Source organism: Zootoca vivipara, chromosome 2 (genome assembly GCF_963506605.1).
Source record: "Zootoca vivipara chromosome 2, rZooViv1.1, whole genome shotgun sequence".
Classification (NCBI taxonomy): domain Eukaryota; kingdom Metazoa; phylum Chordata; class Lepidosauria; order Squamata; family Lacertidae; genus Zootoca; species Zootoca vivipara.
Window position 1 is genome coordinate 47,323,052 of NC_083277.1, and position 24,780 is coordinate 47,347,831.

The 24,780-nt window shown below is 42.1% G+C and overlaps 2 protein-coding genes across 7 annotated transcripts in view; one reads left to right on the forward strand and one right to left on the reverse strand.

Moving 5' to 3' along the window:
- Positions 1-2,127: 2,127 nt before the first annotated feature.
- Positions 2,128-24,302, forward strand: ACAD9 (acyl-CoA dehydrogenase family member 9). 3 transcript variants are annotated; one of them, XM_035106277.2, is made up of 18 exons: positions 2,128-2,279; positions 4,067-4,160; positions 4,768-4,869; positions 6,935-7,041; positions 8,868-8,968; positions 9,499-9,577; positions 9,966-10,140; positions 10,846-10,919; positions 12,412-12,487; positions 14,292-14,362; positions 14,976-15,095; positions 16,003-16,131; positions 18,730-18,809; positions 19,461-19,587; positions 21,000-21,077; positions 21,675-21,803; positions 23,702-23,774; positions 24,111-24,302. In XM_035106277.2, the coding sequence occupies exons 1-18, from the start codon at positions 2,154-2,156 to the stop codon at positions 24,209-24,211; spliced, it is 1,842 nt and encodes a 613-aa protein (XP_034962168.1). In that variant the 5' UTR covers positions 2,128-2,153; the 3' UTR covers positions 24,212-24,302. The 3 variants fall into 3 exon arrangements, with proteins under 3 accessions (XP_034962168.1, XP_060127444.1, XP_034962170.1); XM_060271461.1 differs by lacking the exon at positions 2,128-2,279 and adding an exon at positions 2,300-2,569; XM_035106279.2 differs by lacking the exon at positions 2,128-2,279 and adding an exon at positions 3,355-3,463.
- CFAP92 (cilia and flagella associated protein 92 (putative)) overlaps positions 22,371-24,780 on the reverse strand; it is a 55,831-nt gene continuing 53,421 nt past the window's right edge. For all 4 annotated transcript variants that reach the window (XM_035106273.2, XM_035106272.2, XM_060271460.1 and 1 more), the window contains one exon: positions 22,371-22,870. In XM_035106273.2, coding sequence (XP_034962164.2) covers positions 22,842-22,870 — 29 coding nt within the window. In that variant the 3' untranslated portion in view covers positions 22,371-22,841. The remainder of the gene's footprint in view (positions 22,871-24,780) is intronic.

Here is a 24,780-nt window from a genome sequence, read left to right on the forward strand (position 1 = left end):
TCCCTTCGGCAATGTGTCGGATCATGGCAATGAAGATAATATAGTTGGGGTGATAACACATCCCTGTTTAACGCGTGGTCCAACTGTGAATGGTTCACTTTGAGAGCCATGTAACAGGGCAGAGAGTATGAATAAATGGGACAATTCTCAGAATGGAGAGGTGTAGGATCAGTATGGGGCCCCTGAGATTGTGAAGAACTCTGAAAGGACCTATTGAAATGATTAATTAATGGGTAGCAAAATGGCAAATGCCCATTCAGTGTAAACAAGTGTGAAGTGATGCTTGTTGGGGCAAAATATATTAATTTCACATACATTGTATGTTCATGGGGTCTAGAATAGCAGGGTGTGTGACCAGGAATAAGAGGTCATAGTGGATAGCTCCATAAATATGTCAACCCAGTGTGCAGCAGCTGTGAAAAAGGTGAATCAAAACTTAAGTCAATAGGTTGGAAGAGATAGCACACGCCACCAGCAACTCATGCCTCTCTTGAACAACTTTAAAAATAATAGAGAAGGATGCGCTTTATCCAGGGCCATAGCTAGGGGGTGGTAAGGAAGGCCCCCGTCAGGGGGGCAGGCAAGGAGGGGGCGCAAAACCTGCTTAAAATATTTCCATAATATGACTATAAATAAAAATATCAATTATAGCCTCATAAGAAAAGGTTTTAAATAGAGGGTTTTTATATGGTATGCGGAGGCCCTGTTTTTCCATTTTTTTCTGTGCCACATTCCCTAGGGGGTGCTATCTGGGCGGTTCTGCCAGGGGCGCAAGATCACCTGACTACGGCTCTGGCTCGATATCACAACTATTCAAAATCCAACATATGAACCCGTTTTATACCTTTTTTGGAACATGGAATATGGAGGAGTGGGTGGCAAGGGGAATTAACATTAATACGTTTACATTCTTGTACTTCTGTACTCTGCACTGGAAGACCAGAAAAGAACTCTTCCATTTTCTTTTATCCCATGTGGAAAAATATTAAGTTATTGAGAGTCGTATACTGTACTGTAGTTTGGCCAACAACAACTGATTAAGTCTTGATTAGTTGCTGATTACTAAAGTTCAGGAAATTATGAAGGCATCGATCGATCCGGTACACCTTTGCTTTTGCACAAAGCCGCATTGAAGGCAGCAGCGCTTACAAGTACCGCTGCCGGCCGCCTTTTCAACGCCTTCCAGTTTCTGCAGCGAACGACCAGAAGTCAACCCGCCCCCCGCTTCCCCTTTGTGTCCGTTCGGCTCCGTATTCCACCAGGGGGCGCCCTTCCCGGGGCGGGCGTTTGAAAGGAAAGGCTTTGACGTCACAATTCCCATTGTTGCCTGTTGTAATCCGCCCGCCAGGCGCGCGCCCATGGATACAGAAGTGGCTGCTCCTTGGAAATAAAAGAGGAAATCCAGGATTTTAGTTCGGGCAGCGCAGCAACGTGCCCACCCAAACCTAAAAGGGAGCAACATGGTTACGTGCGAAAATTCAGATTTGTTTTTTTTTTCCAAAATGCGCTCTGCCAATGTAAATATAGTCCATGTGTACCCCACTCCCCGCCTCCCCACGTTGCTGGTTTAAGGGATAGTGGCAGAGAGAGAAGGTGTGTCGTGGGTTTAGGACAATATTCCATTGTGAGTCCCTTATTATTGTAGGAATGTGGCACTGAGTCCAAAGTCCCCCATGCAAGCACTGACTGGTTTGCAAACGCGCAGTGCGTTTCAAAGTTTTTTAAACATTAATTAAACACTTAAAAACATGTGTTATTTGGCGTGTAAAACATTTGTTGCTTTTTATTTTTATCCCCCCCCCAAAAAAAGTAGCAAACATTTCCCACACCATATAGCATAGTAAGAAGTGGCGCTCTTGTCTTTTGTTTGCGTTGGACTACAGTGCTGTACTCTTAAAATCCTGGATTTGCCCACCTTTTCCTGTGGGCTATGGGCTTTTTCGCTGTTTCCATTCCTTCCTTCAACGGAGCAAAAAAAGTTAACCCGCAAGGTGTGCCCTGCGTATGAGTCTAATAAGAAGTCTATGGAGAAACTACGCGACAGAAAATAGTTGGGCGGCGGGGCGGGGCCAGGCGCTCCCCGCGTGAGAACGAGCCAGCTGCTCTGGCAATTGCGTCATCGGCGCGCGACGAGGCAGTGTCCGCGGAGAGACATGAGCGGCTTGGGCGTCCTTTTCCGTGCGGCTCGCGCCGCTTTCCCCGCCGGGGCCCGACAGCTCCGTACGGGCCTCCCTCGGCCTGCATTCGCCAAAGAGCTTTTTCTGGGGACGCTGCGAAAGGTGAGTCCCGTAGCTGCCGCAGCCCGCAGCGCCCCCGAGGCTCCTGCGTGTTTTCCCACAGACTCGGGAGCCTCCCACCCCAGACACCCGCTCCCCAAAACCCAGTGGGCGCCTGGCATCTTTTCACCCCTGCCGCCCTCTCTGAGGTTGCCAAGAACTGCTGCTGCTTTTCCATAAATCTCTTGGAAAATGCACACCTTCCCTGTCACACACGCACTGCACCCTCTGGATATCGCAGCCCGGACTTCAGCACAGCATTTATTGCAGTACGAAAACTTGCTACTTCAAAGGTTGGGAAAGTTTGACGGGAAGTTTCCTTTCAATTAAAGCTTTGCGCTTTCTCCATTTGTTGATGCTTCCGCCACCCCCAATAAACTTGATTATTCTTAAGCGGGGCTGTAAGCGGTCATTGACAGCGTCCTCATGTTTGAAAGCAGAGCTGGCGGGGGGGGGGGTATGCTTGGTGGGAAGGTTTGGGGTAGGTTATGCTCTGTTAAGCTTTTTTAAAAAATAAAAAAAGTGTGAACAGAAAATGCATTTTCCACCTTTATGATTTGTAGCACCCAATCTGTGCAACAGCTTCTTAAAGTTGTGGATAAGTATTGCTCTCCAGTCCCACACCCCTTTAATTGGACTACAGTATTTTATCATGCAAGACAATACTCTTTTTGAGGTTTTAGGCAGCTAGTGTATGGAACCAGCAGCTTCCTTTTGGAGCTGCCTGAAGTGGGGAGAAAAACTTCCAGAAGCCACAGTTGGTGGGATCAGTCTAAAGAACTTCTTATCAAACTCATTCCACTTCAGCCAGAAAACGCAACTACGTAAAGATAAATAAAAATCTCAGAGCTCCTAGAACATCCTTGGGATTTGGAAGATACATTTCATATACTGATTAGTTAGCCATAATTACTACTACCTATATCTTGGAGCCTCATAACTGAAAGTGAATACATTACACTGCAAAACAAAAATGTATAGACTGAGCATATTCTGCCATATCAATGCTAAGTAATGATTTGGGTATTTTTTCGGGATGTAAAGAGCAAATTCAGAGTGCCTTTTCTTAGCAGTGTTTATGTTTCTATATTTTTGGCAACCACGGCTGTCATCCTGAACATACCTTTAAGCAATATCCATTGACTCCGTGGACTTCCAAAACAAACCTGTTTAGCATTGCAGTAAAGGTATGTTTAAAAGCTTAATGGAGAATTGTGACGCCATTAGAGTGTTGTCTTCACCTTGTTCAGCAGTTTTCCAGCTGGGAAGAGAACAGGTCTTTCTGGATTCCAAAAAATGTGTATTCATACTACAGCTAAGGTCCTTGTTCCAACATGGGAGAAAGGGAGGCAGGATTTCCTCTGCCTTCACAGCTGCCTGCACACAACTCCCTAACACTTCAAATCCCCCAAATTTGGAGGACACAAGAACAATTTATATGGAAACTTGTGGGGAGGGGATAATGCACACAACCACTTTTTAAGATGCTGTGGTGGCAAATTCCAAAATGCGTCTGAGTGCTGGTGTTTACTGACCTTTCAAAGTTCTGGGGGTTGAGCATCACAGAAGGAGAAACTGAAGAAAACTCAAATGCACTTCTGAACTGTTGACATAAAGGCCCCATAAGTGACTACTGTATTCTCCTAATTAAAATGTATGCATAATGTCTGCAAAGGTTAACTGCCATCCGTCCCCATAAGGAGCAATGTTAAGTCCAGTTTTTGAGGCTTCTCTCTTTTTAAGTTGTTTTAATATAAAAAGAAAAATTCTGTCAAAATCTGTCATTCTAGGAAGATGTTTTCCCATTTCCTGAGATTAGCAATGAAGAATTGGAAGAAATCAACCAGTTTGTGGGGCCGGTAGAAAAATTCTTCAATGAAGATGGTAAACTCCTCTCCTCTTCATTAAGTCTTTATCTGTTAAGGTTTTTCATAACAAACCTTCTGTGAGGTCTTTCTTATTGTGCTAACAAAAAAAACACTGAGAAATACATAGTGTTGCTTACCCATATATACTTTCCACATACGAGGAAATCAGCATGTATTTTGAAACAGATATTGTACTACTGACTTAAACAGCTACCAAATATATTAAAATATTTTCTTGTCCACTGTCATGTTGTTGAGAATTCTCTGGCTATAATGGAGGGAGATTATACACCACATTATCTTGATGTGATACACCTGGTTGTGAAAATAATTTGAAAAACCTGCTCAAATTGTGCGGTCTGGCAAAAGTGATCTCTCAGCCTTGTTGTTGGGATATGTGGCTAGCTAGCCCCTCTCACTCAGTGGAAGAGCAGAAAAAATACTGACCTGTGGGAACTTTTAAGTTCTTGCGAGAAAAAAATAATAGACTTAAACGTCTCATTTGTGGTTGTTGGTATTCACACTGATCTAACTCCATAAATAAGCTTTCACTTAATGAGCTGGCCACACCTGAACTTTCTGTAATCCATTATATAAAATTACTGCATTTCACTGTATTTCAGTGGATTCTAAGAAAATTGACCAAGATGCTAAAATTCCACAAGAAACGCTTAATGGACTGAAGAACCTGGGGCTCTTTGGCATACAGATTCCAGAGGAATATGGTGAGAAAAAATGTACAGAAAATTGAGACTTTGCTCCTTGTTCTTTTCATATGAGAGAATCCTTGAAGTTTTTCTTCTCCTTACTTTATTAGTGTTACTGGACTTGATACAGTGGTACCTCGGTTTAGGTACACAATTGGTTCTGAAGGCCGTACTTAACCTAAAGCGTACTTAACCTGAAGCGAACTTTCCCATTGAAAGTAATGGAAAGTGGATTAATCCATTCCAGATAGGTCTACGGAGTACTCAACCTGAAGCATACTTAACCCGAACTATGAGTGTAATTGGTTCTGGAAGTCCGTACTTAACCTGAAGCGAACTTTCTCATTTAAAGTAATGGATAGTGGATTAATCCGTTCCAGACGGGTCCGCAGTGTACTTAAACTGAAAGTACTCAAATGGAAGTGTACTTAAACTGAGTTATGACTGTACATTATAAGACACACACTCATCCTCTGCACTTTAAAGTAAGGCAGTCCCTGGATGGCTGAACCTCCTGGTATCTTTTTTCTTTCTTGTTGAAGCATTATAGAATGCATAATACAGTCACCCCTAATTTCTGTGATGGCATGATTTCCTTGCACACTTAAAATATAGTACAAAGGTATTGCATTACCAACCTTGTTTTTTAAAAAAAGATTTATTTATTCAAAACAAATCATGAGTCCTATATGTTGCAAATCTCTGAATGCTATTACTGTGAAGTAAAGTATTTTCATTTGAAGAAAACTCTGTTGTTTTGTGCCTCTAGTTAGTTAATCATCATCATAGGCTCTTCTGTTTGCTCTTTCTTCTTGCATAATGAAGCAGTGGCTGATAACATCAACCTATATAGACAAAAACGATTACAAATTTTTCCTTTATGCAACAACTGGGGCTAGGATCCTCTTGGCAGGGACAGAGGGAGAGACTTTGTACAGTAATTTAATCTTGAGACGGAACTTTTGTGTGAGTACGTTATATAGTAATGTCAATTAAGGTTTTGTTTTTATTTGTATGCTTTGTAAGAAACATGCACCCTCTTTATAAGTAATTTTAGTTACAATAAATGCTGAAAAGTATTTCTTGGTTGGTCTTACTTGCCTTTGAATGAGTGAAGCTGAATCCAGAGCCAGACCCTTCGGACACTACTAGACATCGGTTGCTAATTGGGTTATAAATTGTGAGCTAAACCATGCAACCCAGATAAGGGGCAGAAGGAGTCTCCCTAAACCTTCTAAACCTTCTAAGTAATAGCATGACGGGGAGTGGTGGCAGCCTACTTGCACTGTATTGCTAAGCTCTATGACAGCCCCTGGCTTTATCTAAGTTCCCGCCGGGGTAGAAGGGGCTTCAAAGGATCTCTACAGAGGGGTTCACAGCATTAACACCCCAAAAGGATCTTGTTTCTCCCATAGCCACAGCCTTGGATTCAAGCAGAGATCCAGCATCTCTCTCTCTCTCTCTCTCTCTCTCTCTCTCTCCTGGCCACTTTGATTCACATCACTGCCCACTCTGTTCTCAGCCCTGGGTTGTTGGTTTTTTTTAGGGAGGGAGCTCCACACATTTGCCATCTTGCACAAAGCTCCTTAATCCCTCATGACATCACCAGGAACCTAGTTTAGGTATTTCCCGAAATTAGAAGCCTTGAAGAGTTTTTAACAGTTGCTGGGGGCAGGGATTAGAGAGGTACAGCACACAGCTTAACACCACAAGCTCATAACAATAGGCCATAAGTCAGAAAAGTGCTTTTTATATGGGAAAGTTGCCGTTTCCAACCAGCCTCCCCCCCCCCCCAAGAGCTTTTTTCCAAACCTTTCCCCCTAAAATTCTAATACTTAACTAATAGATACAAGAATTTCAAGGAGCTTTGGAGAAAGGGCTGTAGTTCAGTGGTAGAGCAGGTGCTTTGCATGCAGAAGTATCTAGGTTCATTCTCCAGCATCTCCAGTAGAAACGCCTGCCTGAAACTCTGGAGAGTCGCTGCCAGTCAGTGAGGACAGTACTGATCTAGATGGACTATTTATTACAATAAAAGTGTTTAAGTAAAATATTGTTTGGTTTGACTAAAAATATTTTTCTATAGGTGGCCTTGGTCTTTCGAATACAATGTATGCTCGTTTAGGAGAAATTACTTCTCTGGATGGAGCTATTGCAGTAACCTTGGCAGCTCACCAAGCTATAGGACTGAAGGTAACATTGCCTTTATAATTGGATTTTGATCCTAAGGCACTGCAGTTTTGACATTTCATTGCTAATTGGGCATTTTCCCCCCTGCATTTACAAATAATGTCTCTCGTGTCATGGCAGGGAGACAATCAAGAAGTACAAAATAAGATTTATGGCTAAGATACCTTTTAAAGCAAAACATTTGTGAAGGATGAGTAATAAAGAACAGGATTAGTTACAGGTAGGTAGCCGTGTTGGTCTGACGTAGTCAAAACAAAATAAATAAAAAATCCTTCCAGTAGTACCTTAGAGACCAACTAAGTTTGTCATAGGTATGAGCTTTCGTGTGCATGCACACTTCTTGAGATACACTGAAACAGAAGTCACCAGACCCTTATGTATAGTCAGAGGTTGGGGAGGGGTATTACTCAGAAGGGTGGTGGGAATGGGTGATTGGCTGATAGGAGTGGTAAACCTGTTGGTGACTGTTAATGACTGCAATTGGTCTTGCAGGAAAAAGCAGGGGGTGAGGTGCTAAAGAAAGCTTTATCATGTATAATTAGATAAGAATCCAATGTCCTTATTCAAACCAGGTCTCCGTGGTTTTAAGCTTGGTAATGAGATGCAATTCAGCAACTTCTCTTTCCAGTCTGTTTCTGAAAATTTTCTGTAATAAAACAGCTACTTTGAGATCTTGTATAGAATGTCCTGGGAGATTGAAGTGCTCTCCTACTGGTTTCTCTATCTTGTGATTCCTGATGTCAGATTTATGTCCATTTATCCTTTGGCGTAGGGTTTGTACATGCATGCACACGAAAGCTCATACCTATGACAAACTTAGTTGGTCTCTAAGGTACTACTGGAAGTATTATTATTTTTTAAAGAACAGGATTGTTGGTTCAATTTTAGAACCATTCAGAGGAGTTTGTGTAAATATATGCTGGAGTTGAAAGGTGGAACTACAACAAAAGCAAATAGATAGGCTTAGTTCTGTTGGAATACATGTAAGATGAGATCTCTGAAAAATGGATTAGCTGTTCTAGCTATTTGGGAAATTCAAGTTTCTCTTAGTGTGAATTTGATTGTGATAAATAAGTCTGGCTAAATAGTGGTCTAAAACATCTATGACCTTCTTTGTGGCTGGCCATGGATGGCTCATCCCCCTCTTAACAAAACTGGTCCCATGCTAACAATTCTGATGGCTAGTCCTCCTCATGTATCTTCCTCCCCATATAAGTTGCATTTGTTGCAGCCCACCAAACAGCTGAGGGGGAGTCTGATTTTCCAGCACCAATCAATGGGGAAATGCATGATGGATTTGCAAAGATTCCATTGTGCACCTCCCCACTTCTGTCTCTAGTGGGGCAAGGAGGGATAGTGTGCAGCCCACCATCAAATGTGTTCTTCAGGGCCAAAAAGTTCATACACCCCTCTTTTAAACAAATAAATGGCTTGGTTTCAAGAATTAATTAGTAGTCTGTGTGTGTGTGTGTGTGTGTGTGTGTGTGTGTGTAGAGCCAAGGTGGTGTAGGGGTTAAGAGCGGTGGACTGGTAATCTGGTGAACTGGATTCGTGTCTCCGCTCCTCCACATGCAGGTGCTGGGTGACCTTGGGCTAGTCACACTTCTCTGAAGTCTCTCAGCCTCACCTCACAGAGTGTTTGTTGTACGGGAGGAAGGGAAAGGAGATTGTTAGCTGCTTTGAGACTCCTTAGGGTAGTGATAAAGCGGGATATCAAATCCAAACTACTACTCTTCTTCTTCTTCTTCTTCTTCTTCCTCTTCCTCTTCCTCTTCTTCTTCCTCTTCCTCTTCCTCTTCCTCTTCCTCTTCCTCTTCCTCCTCCTCCAGGGAATCCTAATTGCAGGCACTGAAGAACAGAAGAAAAAGTATCTGCCTAAACTGGCTTCAGGGGAGCACATTGCAGCATTTTGTCTGACTGAACCTGGAAGGTAGTATTTTTCCCTTTTTAAAAAAGAAATTACTTTAGGAGATGGTGCCGTGAAGCCACTGAGAAATTGAATTAGGAATTGGCAAAACTCTGGTTTAGAATCTCTCTCTCCTTCTGCCATGAATTCACATGATGGCTGCCATGCCATTCTTTGGCTCATGGTCTTCATTATGTGATTAACACCGACTTGCTTTACAGGATTCTTGCAAGGATTACAGCAAAGAAGTGTGTGGGAAGTTGTGAAAGGTCTGAAGCACTATATAAATGCTAAGTGTTACTTGAAGCAAGATCTGTTTTCGCTTTCTACTGTCATGTACCAGCTTGCGTAACTTAATTACGTTTGTGGAGCTTGAGATCAAATGATACCCAACTTTTGCCCAGCTCACCCTGTGCAGCTGGTTTTTCCATAGGCAATTTAACTGTGTTTAGGAAGTCAGAATGATGGGAATGTTTCTATCTTTCAGGTGTAAGGACTACAGAGTCTTGCTCAGTGCACCTGCTAAATTCCCATTTCATCTGTTTATATTTCAGTGGTAGTGATGCTGCATCCATCCAGAGCAGAGCTACTTTGAGCGAAGATGGGAAAAGTTTCATATTAAATGGTTCAAAGGTACTTATCCAAAGGAATTACTCCTTTTATGTTTTCTGTGTATTGGTTTTGCCAACTGTCTTCTTCATTTCCCTGCCTTATCTATTTGTGTGCAAAGTGAAAGTTTGCTGAACAAGATTCATAGGCAATGAAAACTGGCCTAGTTGTGATAATAATTGGATTGCCTTGAACCTTAAGTTAATCTGGAGTCGTTTTGTTTCCAACTCTGTGTTGAACCTTAGCTAACAATTCCCAAGTGGACAGATCCAAAATCAAAGGATATATCTTAAAATGGACAGTAATATTTGTCAGGAAAAGGGTGGCTGTGTCAACTGATCATATTTTATTAAATCAGTGTCATTTCATTCAAATCAGAGCAAACAATACTCATTTCTTTTTTCAATTGCAGATATGGATATCAAATGGTGGTATTGCAGATATCTTTACTGTGTTTGGAAGGACTGAGGTCGTTGACAAAGATGGTGCAGTAAAAGACAAAATCACTGCCTTCATCGTAGAAAGAGCTTTCGGTGGAGTCACTAATGGAAAGCCAGAGGATAAACTAGGCATTCGAGGATCTAACAGTAAGAACTAGTAAATGTTGGTTTGGAAAGATGTAGGATTCATATTCCTCTTGGATCAAGAGGAATCCAGATTTTTGTGTCATCTGCATTTTCTTAAATATCTGGGATAAGCTACATTTTAGTTGTTGGCCAAATAAAATGTATGTTTACTGATCATTAAGTATTTGTGGGTGTGGATCTTACGTTGATGCCACTCTGTATATCAAAGATGACATGGGTTCCAAGAAGTTAGAAATCATCAAAATGGACAGGCTCCTCCATGTGGGTAGTAGCACCAGACCCCAAGAGGCATTTGGAAATCAGGGACAGCCTGTCCCAAAATGCCTAGGGCAGTCTTGAGCAGAAAAACGAAATCAGGAGACATCCACAGGATGGGTGACTTAGATTACCTTCACATAGGGTGTGTAAACATGTGTTACAACTGGTGATGTGCAGCAGATTTTTTTCTGATGCAAACTGATAATTTTCCTTTGCAAATTTCCCTGGAGTCTAATTAGGATAGGATTCTCCCCAAGAAATTTTTCCATTCAGAATGTTTCAGAAAACCAACATCACTGATAACAACAAAGAGGCAAAATGTCTTGGTATGCTAAATGATTGCTCTAGAACAGTTGGCCATGGAATTGGCTAGAGGGGAGGAAACCCTAGACTTTTATCAGTGACTTCTAAAATAGTGCAATAGTAGTTTAATGCTCTGTCTTTCAGCGTGTGAAGTCCATTTTGAAAATACAAAAATTCCTATAGAGAATGTCATTGGAGAAGTTGGAGGGGGATTTAAGGTAAGATGCAAGGAATTACTATTTCCCCTGCCATAAAATTCATCTTCTGTATCATTTTTTAAAATGTATTTTATTGATTTTCAGTTACAAATGAATTGGTTATAAAAAGAGAAAAAGAATATCAGCAATAATAACAGGTAGGAGTACAGAGTTATCCCCCAGAAGGGGAAATATAACCGAAGCAGTTCCAGTTGTAGTTCATTGGATGTACAGTAGTCTGTATCTTATAAACTTATGGGTAAAGCAGAACTAACTTTAGTGGTGACATTTTAATGAGTAATCAAAAAAGCATCAAGCAATTCCGAGGAGGTATGAGTTCGTTTTTAAGAAAGAGGCAAGTTTGCTAGTAAAATAATAATAATTCACAATTCACAGTACTGGTATTGACTTCTGACCTAATTAATTTCTGTTGGAACACCAGTGGATCAAGGAATTGAAGCCAATTGGAGGTGTTGTCAGGCTATAATTCAGGCATCCCCAAACTGCGGCCCTCCAGACGTTTTGGCCTACAACTCCCATGATCCCTAGCTAACAGGACCAGTGGTCGGGGAAGATGGGAATTGTAGTCCAAAACATCTGGAGGGCCGAAGTTTGGGGATGCCTGCTATAATTCAACAGCTCTTTACTCTCCATTGTTTTGGGAGAAATTCTAATGTACACTGTTGTTAGAGTTATTTACTGTAGGTAATGGGACGCAGGTGGTGCTTTGGGTTAAACCACAGAGCCTAGGGCTTGCTGATCAGAAGATCACCTGCAACGGGGTGAGCTCCCGTTGTTCGGTCCCAGCTCCTGCCAACCTAGCAGTTCGAAAGCACATCAAAGTGCAAGTAGATAAATAGGTACCACTACAGCAGGAAGGTAAACGGCGTTTCCGGCCACATGACCTGGAAGCTGTACGCCGGCTCCCTCAGCCAATAACGCGAGATGAGTGCCGCAACTCCAGAGTCGGTCACGACTGGACCTAATGGTCAGGGGTCCCTTTACCTTTACCTATTTTAGGTAAAGTTTACAGATAAAAAAAAACAACCCACAGTGATCCTTGAATGTCCCATGTTAGTTTGACAAGAGGGTTTGTTTATTCAGTTAGTCATGGACTGTTAATAAGGAATGGTGTTTATCCATACATCAGGTTGAAGCTGTAAAGCTACGAAGAGAAACCTTGCTGGTAGCTTATTTAAGCTTTGTGGCACAGGCTTGTCAGAGCCTAAACATCTTTTGGAAGAATCAGGACTAAATTAGCTTTGCATTTCAGCATTTCTCATGTTTTACCTGTTTTAAGTCAATGTCAAACGAAGAGATGCCCCAAGGTTATAAAAAGAGAAAAAGTGATTGCACAGGGAGGTATCCTTCTAAGATACCATGATGTGCTCTCTATAGCAGGGGCAGACATCCAGCTAAAAGGCCATAATTGATATGGGCAGGGTCTTGTTTGTGGAGGAAAGACATTTTAATTATAATTTCCCTGAACAAGGATTACTTATATTCACTGTAGGTTGCTATGAATATTCTCAACAGCGGAAGATTTAGCATGGGCAGCGCATCTGCTGGAATGCTGAAGAAATTGATTGGTAAGACTACACTTGCTGCATTACGCTGGACAGAATGAATTTCTGCATTAGTTCTGCTGCTAAAGAAGATACTTAGATTCTGTGCCGGCCATTTCATTTTTATAAATATTAGGTTCAGTTACTAAATTGTTTCTATAATGTTGGCTTGAGATACAATGAAAGCCTGTTGATCCACAGTATTTTCTTTTTTGTAGTAGATACTACATGCTGATTTTAGTGAAACCCCAAGTTCAAATCTCCCCACAGCCATAAAACTCAATCAGGGTAGAAGAAAGGCCATATCCACCATAGGACTTTCTCCTCCTCTCCCCCGCCCTAGAGCAACTAGAAGCCTAAGAAGGCTCTCTTTTCCTCCTTTTGTTATTGCTGTGCCCAAGCCAGCTCTAGCACATCTCCCCAGGTGCTACTGGAGCTGCCTTGGACAATGCTTGCACAAAACCTGATTGATTGGGCTGGCAATACAGGGATGGACGGCTGCGATTGGCTATCAGGTTCACTGTTCCTAAATATTACCTATGGGGAGTAAGAACCAGTCAGATTTACAATCTGATTTACAATTTACAAGCAAGTACACTGTGTATATGTTGATGTTTCCATAAGTGAACGCTAAAATATGAAACTGATTAAAATTTGTAAGCGTGTGATAGGCGCATACTAGGGGAAATGAATTGGTGGCTGCTTCCTGGTGTGTACCACTGTATGTTACAAAAACACATCTCCCCTTTGAAATTTGTAGTGCTTGTGGTGGCAAACACCAGTATATGTATAGCACATAATCACTTGCCATAGAATCTGTATCTGATTGGTCTTTCCTGCCCATAGGTGAATACTTAGGAATAGATTATACTTCCTTCCTGCCAAGGCAGGAATCGGGAACAGGTCAGAAATAACTCACAAAGTGTCAGAGAAGTTATTTCAGGCCTAGTTAGCACAGAAACTTCCTGGTAGATCTTGCCCCAGTGAGGCAGTTGCAAGGACTGAAGATCCCCACCTTCCCACAGCTCCCTAAGTCTCCTCCTCCTCCAGGTCTTTCCTAAGCAACCTGAGACTTCTTTGCTTTGTCCCCTCTTTGCTTTGCCCTCTTCATACCTCTGTAGGTTCTGGAAGATTGGGCGGGGGAGAGCTGGTTGCAGCAAGATGGGGAGACCCCCCTGGCTTCTTTAGCAGCCTATCTCAACTCTGCTTCTTGGCCACCCTCTTCTCCAGCCTCTGGTCCTGCCTCTGATTCTGGACTTCTCTCTGCCACAGCCTCTTCCTGCTCACTAAACATATTCAGCTTCTGACACCTTCTTCTCCCAGTCTGCCCCCTCTTCTCCCTCTGACTGCTCATCCCACCACCAATCCCCTGGCTCTGAGCCTTCTTCCCCTGGGGGTTCCCCAGCTGGTGCCTCCCACCACTCCTGCATCCAGTCAATCCATGACACTTCCTACTTCTGAATATTCCTACTTTCCCTTAAAAGTGCATTATAAATCTGGTTAATCTGCTGTATCTGTCTGCTTTATTTGGTGTACAGTGTAGCACAAGACAAATTGACCCCAGCTTCAGGGCTGATGGTGTTTTACTCAACCCAAGGAAATGTTTTCGCCTGGTAGTAAGAGCTGCTACACCAAGTCAAGGGTAGATGGAATGGCTGTTATCATTATCTGATGTAGTAGGAGTTGTCCATTTTAATAATTAAAATAATGGTAAAGGGCCTTGTCCCATTCTGAAGATAAATATTTCAGCAACTGTTACATTTTTCAGAAGCAGTCGTAATATTTTGCCGCCTGATTAACTGCCTCTTCCTCTCACTTTTTTTAAAAGAAATGACAGCAGAGTATGCTTGTACAAGGAAACAGTTTAATAAGAAGCTGAGTGAATTTGGATTAATTCAGGTAACTGAAACACATTAAGGGTTTGAGGAATTCATGGGGAAAGTTTGATCTTTTTAAAAAACTGAACGGAAAGCTTTCCACCTTCTGGAGTGCCAGTTTTAAATGATGTAGCCTATGCACTTGGTGAGTCATGAATTTAGAAAGAATAATGTGCCAGTTGCCATATGTATTAAACTTAACGGGAATAATAATAATTATTATTTATTTATTTATTTATACACCCCCCCATCTGGCTGGGTTTCCCCAGCCACTCTGGGTGGCTTCCAACAGAAAAATAAAATTTAGTAATCTATTAAACATTAAAAGCCTCCCTAAACAGGGCTGCCTTCAGATGTTTTCTAAAAATCTGGTAGCTGTTTTTCTCTTTGACATCTGATGGGAGGGCGTTCCACAGGGCGGGCGCCACCACCGAGAAGGCACTCTGTCTGGTTCTCTGCAACTTGGCTTATCGCAAAAAGGGAACCGCCAGAAGGCCCTTGGCACTGGACCTCAGTGTCAGGGCAGAACGATGGGGGTGGTGACGCTCCTTCAGGTAAATGGTGATTAACCTTCTTGGTTGCATTGTTGTGTAGTTGTAGTATGAACAGCATGTCTTTGTTGCGCTTTCTTTCAGGAGAAATTTGCCCTGATGGCTCGGAAAGCGTATGTGATGGAAAGCATGGCCTACCTCACTGCAGGAATGATGGACAGGCCAGGGGTCCCAGACTGCTCCGTTGAAGCAGCCATGGTGAAAGTAAGCTTTACTGGAATGCTGAGTTAAAGCCATGGGTATTGGGGCTCATTTGGGAGGAAGGGTGGGATATAAGCATTTATTAATGTTCAAAGAAAAATAGGTTACTGTGATCCTCAGATTGTGGAAGCCATGTCAATGTTCATATGCAACCTTTCTCCATCTTCATTGTGAGCCTGATCTAGGGCATTGCATGGCAGTTCAGTACAAATTATATTAAATCACTCTTGAATAAAGCGTGGCAGATCTCTTTGAAGATATCTCACTGAAGCAAAGCGTGAGATCAGGAATTTCAAATGTCCCAGGAGGAGAGGCACTGGTGGAAGTAGAAAGCCACCAATCAAGAAGGCAATGTTGTGTGCGTATGTTCAGTCTCTGGGTTGATTTCAGTGTCCCTTATGAGAGAGATTATATGTGCTAATAGCAAACCTGGTACTTCCAAGTGCTCTCCTTATGTATGCAAAACAGAACCATCCATGCACAGATGGTACAGGCAGGCTTGAGGGAAACCAAAAAAAGATCATTGAGCATGCTCTCTTGACGTGAAGTACCATTATGTGTGTGTTGGGGCAGGGTGGTGGTAGAAAGCAGTTGTGGCAAGTGATACAACTGAGTATTCTGGAAAGAAGGCGTGGCTTGCTAGCTGGAACCCTGAACATTTTGCTGCAGATCCCTACCCTTTTTATATAGCCTCACAAGGGCTCAAAACTGGGTGGTATAAGGTATTTACATTTTCTTTCAGAGAACTTGACATTGGCGCTAACGCTTTTGCATAGCTCCAGCTTGGGCTTCATTTCTTGGTCACGCTACAGTGTGACAGCCGTTGAGGTCGACCAATGAACTGGCTTTTTATATTGCCAAGCTTAGAAATAAAATAACATCATTTAATAATTTCAATGGTTGTTGGCAGGTGTTTAGTTCTGAAGGCGCATGGGTTTGTGTGAGTGAAGCTTTACAAATTCTTGGAGGTCTCGGCTACATGAAAGATTTTCCGTATGAACGCTATCTCCGGGATAGCAGGATACTTCTGATTTTCGAGGTAAATATGAGGTCTTCTATAAGTTATATGCAATCTAAAACCACTAGTATAAAACCAGAGACAAGTAGATGTCATTGTGAGGGCCATCTGAGTGGCATTGAAGCATTGCCTCAAATAGTCACAGTTCTTTGTGATATGTGGACTGCCTAGTGATATATTTTAGATAAAGGTGGAAAGGAGGATATTCCTATTCTATATGCATTAATGTTAGAAGTAACTGTTTTTAAAATCTGTTTAATGGCACATTAATTTTATTATACTGATTGCAATAAATAGAATACAGTTGTACCCTGGAAGTTGAACGGAATCCGTTCTGGAAGTCCGATCGGCTGCCAAAACGTTCGGAAACCAAAGTGTGGCTTCTGATTGTCTGCAGGAAGCTTCTGCAGCCAATCAGAAGCCCTGTCGGACATTCAGGTTCCAAAGAACGTTCACAAACTGGAACACTCGCTTCTCGGTTTGCGCCATTTGGGAGCCAAAACGTTTGTATAATGGCATTATTTTCAGTTCCTTTCCTGCAGATATCTGGAATGGAAGGTGCATTTTTCACAACTGCTATGCACAGTGGGCCAATATCTTGGTTGAGCTATCCACTGTGACCGGTCTCATTCCTGGGCGGTCACTGCTCATTCAGATTATTAAGAAATTAATATTTTTTTGCCCCAACTTTCATCACTTTGCATTTGCCGTTTTACCACCTATTCAGTCAGTTTGGAGAGGATCTTTCGAAGCTCTTCACAATTTCTTTTTGTTTTAACCACCCCAAATTGTTGAATACCATCAGCAAGTTGGGCCATCTCACTGGTCAACCCTAACACTTGATCGTTTATGAACAAGTGGAAAAGCACAGGTCCCAACACCAAGCCTTGAGGGACTCCAATGAATTTCATTTTGTTAGTCTTGACCTGCTTTTCCTTTCTATCATGATGGTTTTGAATTTTATCCCTATCTTCTGAAGTGTTTTCAGTTTTTCTCCCAGTTTGTCACCTGCATATTTGATTCCTTCCAGTGCTTTATCAAAGTTATTGAAAAAAATGTTGAAGGGCATCAGGCCCATGACGAAACCATGTGTCACCCCACTCAAAACCTTCCTTCAATGGTGGACCTAGATATATGACTATACTGGTTTACATAGAAATATTTTTCATTAAATAAGGTGAAAGAATGCTCTAAAGTACGTTGATAATACAGTATGATTTGGAGACGGCTAGCACCTTGGCTCTTTCGCTACTCTCTGCTACAGCAGTAAGGTGAGCCTGCAGATTCTCCTCTTGTTGGTGATCCACTTTAAAAGGTCATTTTTTGCCATTCACTTATCTAGTTCTGAATGCCAGCAAGCTCCACTTGCTGCCGAAGAGTGATCCATAAAGAATGGTGTTCATGATTAAAACGAAGTATGCAACATTCATGCATTTAATTTAGCATCCCCAGTCAATGTATGCAGTGATTTTAATTAGCTTGTTTAGCCATCTGTTCATTCTGAAAGCTTTAATTGCTAAGCAGCACCTGCTTAAAAGTGTAGCGGCTATAGTCTTAGTCCATCAGCATTTTTTAATCTTTTAAAATCAAGCACTTCTAAAATGTAGGTGCTTTGCTTTCAGCTGTGCAGGTGTCGGATTTTTCTTTCAGCCTCCAAAGAGAGCGGTGTAACACTTTTCTGCATGTAAATTGCAATTCATGATATGCATTACTGAGAGAGGAGCCTGTTCTTGAAACTTTTCAAAACTACAGTTTTCATCTTGTTTGCCAAATAGTTTTGGGCAGATAACTTGCCTGTGTGGCACAGCATTTATTGTAACTAGTTTGTAAACTTTACTAAGGCCATTGCATCAAATGGAATTTAGCTAATGTTCGAGAGCTGAAAGATGTTTCCCCACCTCAGCCTAATACTGGTCAGAGTGTGGCTAGGAAACCTCAAGGACCTGGTGTGGTGCTATTAAGGTTATTTCTGTTACTACGTACGAGGTGCAAAGGCTTACAGAATGTGTGTCGCGGGAGGAGTTTATGTATCCAACATATACACACTCTGCTATTCATGCATTTGGTGTGAGAAGTGGCCATACCAGAGCATGCACAGATTTTGGTTCAGTCAGGAACCTTCTTCACATGAAGGTACTCTGTGTGTGTACATTGGTATTGGTCTAGAGCAGGCATCCCCAAACTTCGGCCCTCCAGATGTTTTCGACTACAATTCCCATCTTCCCCAACCACTGGTCCTGTTAGTTAGGGATCATGGGAGTTGTAGGCCAGAACATCTGGAGGGCCGCAGTTTGGGGGTGCCTGGTCTAGAGCCCTTTATTGGGTGTCCAAGGTGCAAAACTTTCCAGCCCTATGTTCCTCCTGTAGTCCTTAAAATTTTGGGACTGGTGGATGATGATTTTACTAAAGCTTTCAGGTGAATTAATAGTGCAGCTATAGAGATATTCCTAGAATTTTATAATGACAATGGAATTTTCATTCTTGAAAATAAACTAAATATGCCTCCACCTTAAGCTTTGGTAGGAAAGTTACCTTTCTTTTTTTCTATATGCAAGTGTATCTGTCTGGCAAATCCATGTTTAAGTAGCCTAAAAGAATCTCTCTTTTTTCCTGTTTCAGGGAACAAATGAAGTTCTGCGAATGTATATTGCTTTGACAGGCATGCAGTATGCCGGCAAGATCTTAACTGGGAAAATTAAGTGTGTGCTTTTTTGGAAATAGCCATTTTTGATAAATGATTACTGAATACAGATCAAAAAGTTGTAAAGGGGAACAGCATAGAAAGGGGGGGTAGCAAGATGAAATTTTCTTGAAAGTTTCAACATGAGCAGAAATAAGGGATGTCTTTCTTTAAAATGCTGATATAGTGTGTTGGTCTTAACTGTGCTTTTAAAAACCAAAACACTGTTATTTTAGTATGTTCTCATCTCTCATTTACTATGTGATGATACCTACTTAAACTTTTATTAAAAACACTTCCTAATTGATGTTTGTACCTACCAGTCAATTAATCACTGCTGCTCTGTGAACTCCATTCATTTCAATGGAGGGGAGTATGCAAGGTACATTTAAAATCAAGGCAAGTTAGTTATTCTGGAGTCTTTCAGGTTGTTGGTCATACTTTGATGGCTATCACTAATCACATCATTGGTAGCTGTTAATGTAGCTGTCCACTCCCTGTAGCATACAACATCAGAAAATTACAAAGAAAAAAAGCCTAATTTTTAGGGGTGGAAATATTCAGAAGTCCAGCTACTGTCTCTGGGGCGGATGGGGAGTTGACTTGTTGGGGAATGAAGTGATATTGGATAAATTGCCTAGTACTAAGGCAGCCTATGTATTTTTCACAGGGAAATCAAGAAAGGAAACGTAGGTGTGGCATTGAACATGTTTGTGAACACACTCCGTAACAGCATAGGCCGAACAGTAGATTTAGGATTAGTTGGTCAAGATGGAGTGGTGCATCCTAGTCTAGAGGTAAGTACTCAGTGCAGATGCCGTAACACTTTCAGCCACGCTTGGAAGATTTGCTTGTGTTGCATTATAAAAGTGGGGTTTCTTTGGGCTTATTGGCCCTGGTCCAGTGTCAAATCCTTTCCGTGTAGAAACATAGGAAACAACCTTGTACGATGTCAGACTACTGATCCATTGAGCTCAGTACACTGTATGTTGACTGGTTCTTTAGGGTTTCACACAACACTCTTTACCAGCTGTACATGCATGTGCAGAAAGCTGAACCTGGAATCTTCTGCATGAAAAGCGTGTGGACTACCATAGAGTTACGACTCGTCACACACAACTGCGCTCAGAAATGCTAGTGTCAGCTGCGCTGTATTGCTGTACAGCCAGCTCACAATACTGCATCTGTGTGGGATTGTATACCTACACCTATACATGGAGAAATTTTACACTGCGGTCCTTTTTTGGAGATTTATTCATGTAGCCCAAATAACTGCTTAAACTGTGAAAGTTATCAGTGTTCACTAAACCAAAACAAAACTTTTTAGATTTCATGGCTTAAGGAAAACTTGAAGCAAGCCCTGTAAGAACCCCAAGTGGAATGCCATTTAGGTTGCTCTGTTAAACTGTACCTTGCAATGCCCCTGTTGCCTCGGTCACGCTTGCTTCTGACGCAGTATGCACTAATCCTTATTATGCACACTATAATCTGAAACAGCATGGGACTTGGTATGGAAAACAATTCGGATCTTTCAAATGCTGTGATTGGGAAAGGGTACAAGGGGAAGTATCCAATGTTGTATAAGTGGACTTTCCCCTGGATACGGCTCAAGGGTTCTAGAAATTAGGGCTGAACTGGCTGCAATTCTAAAGCTGATAATGCACATGTGAAATGCTTGCCCTGCCAACTCTCAGTTGTTGAACCTGTACATACAAATGTGTGCCAGTTAAATAATACGAAGAACTGCCTCTTGGAAAAAGCTTTGGCACTTTGAGTTCGTCTTCCTTACAAATGCCAAATTCATTATCTAATGCCTATTTTTGTTTGTGTTCTCTACTTTTTTCTCTTTTAGAAAATCACCATAAAGCAGTGTGGGCATATTTGTTTTGTTCAGTCTCCCTGAATTAGTTCAGTCATGGCGCTAATTCGTTAAACCTACATCAGGTGGAATCTGAATATTTAGGACTTAACTTGACTGCCCATCTACTGTGTGAATTCTAGATGGGCAGTTGTTGGACTCGGCAACTGGGAGCGCCAAAGTGAAACCCAATTCCTCAAGAACTACCAGCTGGCTCCACAGTTGCAACACATTTAAAGACTGTGTGTGCATATATTATTTATACATAGAGGGAGAGATTAATGAATTGTTTGTGCAGAATTGACAAGTCGAAACCTATAGAGCCCTAAATATATATTTTTTTCATTGCAGGAAAGTGCCAAGAAACTTGAACAAAATATATATTATTTTGGTGTTACTGTAGAAGGCTTGTTGAGAAGATTTGGCAAGGTAGCTAGAATTTTCTAATGGATAATTAAACCAAAGTTGTTTTCTTTCTTTTTCTTCTCTGCTCTTCCTTCCAAAGAGCCTAATCAAAGTGAGTGTTTGAAACCAAACTGATTTCTAGCCTAGAAATTGTCTTCCAAGATGCATATTAAGGAGCTGTCAGGGAAGATAAATATTTAAAGATCATGTAGAAGCAGATGAAATGCACTGTGAGTATCTTTTCTTCCCCCAGCAACCTGAAAGACACACTGCAGGTTCTGAGACTGTCTAAATAAAAAGACACAGTCAAATGCTTTGATATAGTACAGAGCTTTCCAAACTTTTCATGTTGGTGACACACTTTTTAGACATGCATCATTTCGTGACATAGTAATTCAGTTTTACTAGCAAACCAGGTTAAACTAACCACTTTCTAGCCCCAGGAGGAGCATCAGGAGCGTTCTCACGAGTTTGTGACACACAAAGAGTCTGGAAAACTGTTTTAGTACATGTGTGAATACTGCCAACTAAGGGCAGCTGTCTTCATCTGTTGAAACATGTGTGATCAAGCAGTTCAGGATAAATCACTAAACTATTTGTGTGTTCTTTCTTTGGTGTTAGACTATTGTGGATGAGCAGATGGTTCTCAAAAGGGTAGCAGACATCCTCATCAATCTCTATGCAATGACAGCAGTTCTTTCCAGAGCTAGCCGATCAATCAGTATTGGTTTGCGCAATCATGATCATGAGGTGAGTACCCAGAGGTTTTATGCAACTTTAATTAATGTTGTAATCATGAATTAAAATCAGTATTAAGCAGACTGGTCAAGAAGGAGGGGGACAGAATTGCTTTTGAGACTATTATGATACTTTTGGATTCTGACAAGGAATATTTGGACTTGCAATTGTATAGTTTCTTATGTCTGAAAATGTATTTTGTGTCAAAAGGAACCTGGAAAACCCTCACCAGATTTCTATTCTTGTGCTCTTGGGGGGGGGTGCATTGGTAGTAAATACATGGTGATGCCATTGGCTTTTTAGAAGCCATTAGATGTATTCATGATGAAATGTCCATTTTCAAAGATAGTGGGTACATCCACTGCGTTGTGTCAAAGGGTGAGGATAAATAAGGCAGGTTTTCTAGCATGCCCTGTTTCTAAGCATTCTGGGTGCTAGGGCTAAGCAATGTCAGCTTTTCAACATTGCTTTGCAATGTGCCACCAGCCAAACATGGCAATACATCGCAATGCTGAAACAGAGGTGATGCAACACAGACCATTAGGAGAGGGGGGGGGAGGATGAATGCCGCCTCCCTACTTTGCATCGCTCGCTAGCCTCTCCAGCACCACAGTCCTTTCCTTTCAGGGAAGCCGATTACTCCTCTTGAATCCTGTCTGATTTTAAGCACCCTTCACCCATCCACCCAATCTCAAGGCTGGGGCTGCCTGTTCCTGGGTTTGGAGGTGGTTTCACTTGTGGTATACTGCCGGTTGAAGCTGCCATTGCACTCATCAGTACATCGCCCAAGCCAACTGGGTGCAGCAGGAGATAGAATGTTGTTAGCCTTCTAGTCTGAACCACCCTGCCAATGTAAGTACCTAGGCACAGTCTGTAAATTGCTGAGCCATGTGTATTGCAACATATTTCACAACAGCCAGGTATCGAACAAGTTTTGTATAGTATAAAGCTGTTTATGCTACTTAAAGGAGGTTCTTTAGAAAGTCTGCAATCATGATCAGGTTCCAGCTATTCTGGTGCCAATGGTAGAAAAGTCCCTTTTGTTAAACTTCAGCCATTCAGCTCTGGGGCAGCCGTTACTGTGAAAAAACAGAGGGAGGAGAAAGGATTATTAACTTCTACTTAAAGTCTTTTGCTGAGTATGTATGGGTGGTTTTTATTTCCATGAATTTATAATACTGAAATAAACGATATTGCCGTGTTTCTCATATTTTAAGGCATCCCTACAAAATAAGGCATGGCAGGATTTTCCTGAGGTGGAAAAATATAAGGCATACCTCGAAAATAAGCCGTACCGGGTGGTAGGAGCAGGTCTGTGGCAAAGGGTTGCTGCTGCTGCGTTAACCCCTGGTCCTGGCTGCAGCCTCAGCGCGCAGCGCGCGCAGCCCCAGAACCCGGTTGCAGCCTTTGTGCACCACGCGCGGACATCCGGAACCCGGCTGTAGCCGCAGCGCGCGCAGCCCCAAGACCCGGCTTCAGCCTTTGCGCACCGCGCGCGGACACCCGGGACCCAGCTGTAGCCTCAGTGCGCAGCCCCAGGACCCGGCTGCAGCCTTTGCGCGCAGACCCCCGGGATCTGGCTGCAGCCTCAGCGCACGCAGCCCCAGGACCCGGCTGCAGCCTTTGCCTGCCGCGCGCGCAGCCCCAGGACCCGGCTGCAGCCTTTGCCTGCCGCGCGCGAAGACCCAGGACCCGGCTGCAGCCTTTGCCTGCCGCGCGCGAAGACCCAGTGGGAGCAGGTCCCGGTACTTAATTAAAAAATAAGACATCCCTTGAAATTAAGCCATGCTGTGTTTTTTTCAGGAAAAAATAAATACAAGACGTGTCTTATAATATGAGAAACACGGTACATGGAGTTGAATTCCAGTGGTCTAGTTTCCAATTTGCTAATGATTTAACTGACTTCCTAGGTGCTGCTTACAAATATTTTCTGCACTGAAGCTGGCTTCCAGAATAATTATGCTATGGCAGAATTAGAAAAACGTAAGTGTTGCACTCGAGTCAAATGTTAACAACTTATATTTCCTGCCTTGATACCAAATAAAAACTTGCTTTGATAGCAAAGGCACAGGAATCCCAGTCAGTACTCCTGCCAGTTTCTGTTCATAGGCTACATCTTCAGTTTGTGCTAAGAATCTAGATGCCAAGGCAAGCCTCGATAGTCCCATGGTTTGCTTGTTCCTTTAATTAGTGATAATGTGGCAGATGCTGCTAGTAGCTCAACAGCTTGTGTTTAGTGTCTTGGATCTTAAAAAGTCTGTTGCTCTCATTTAGATGTGACGCTAAAGGAATTGTTACTTCCGTTTCCATTATTCCTAGATGCTCCTGAAAACATGGATAACAGCATTAAAAAAGTAGCAAAGCAGGTGCTGGAAAAGAGAGCCTATATCTGTTCCCATCCACTGGAAAGAACATTTTGAAAATTGGGAAATGATGACCGACCTGCTGTGGAGCAAGATGCTCTGCGGTGCAAGTGAACTTTGGGGCAGAATGTGCAACTGGGAAGTTCCTCAATGGAGGTGTTGTTTTTATAAAATAAAACACTTTGATTTTATGCACGTGAAAATCCCAAGACAAAATCCAGGCATACAGCTTAAAGAGAAGTGCACAGTCAACCTACTTTCTAGTTTTATTTCATTTTAGAAACCCTATGCTGCATAATACTCACTATAATGCCCTTTATCCAGCTAGAGATAAATGAAAATTAGTCTGTAATAGCAAAAAGAGGTTTCTACCCCTAACCAGGGGCCTCTCTGTTTCCCAATGATACAACACTTAAAGATTCAGTAGAGGGCCCTGCCACTTGTGCCAGAGTAGCCAGTTGAAGTGCCCACAATTGAATGCTATCTCTGTACCCCAGCTCTTCTTCAAATTAACTTCAGTGTTGCACACAGAAAAAAAAGCAGAGTGACTACCACTACTTTAAGCCTATTAAACTCCTTAGCAAGACACAGGAAAAAGATCACTGGTTTGTGTACCACACTGTAAC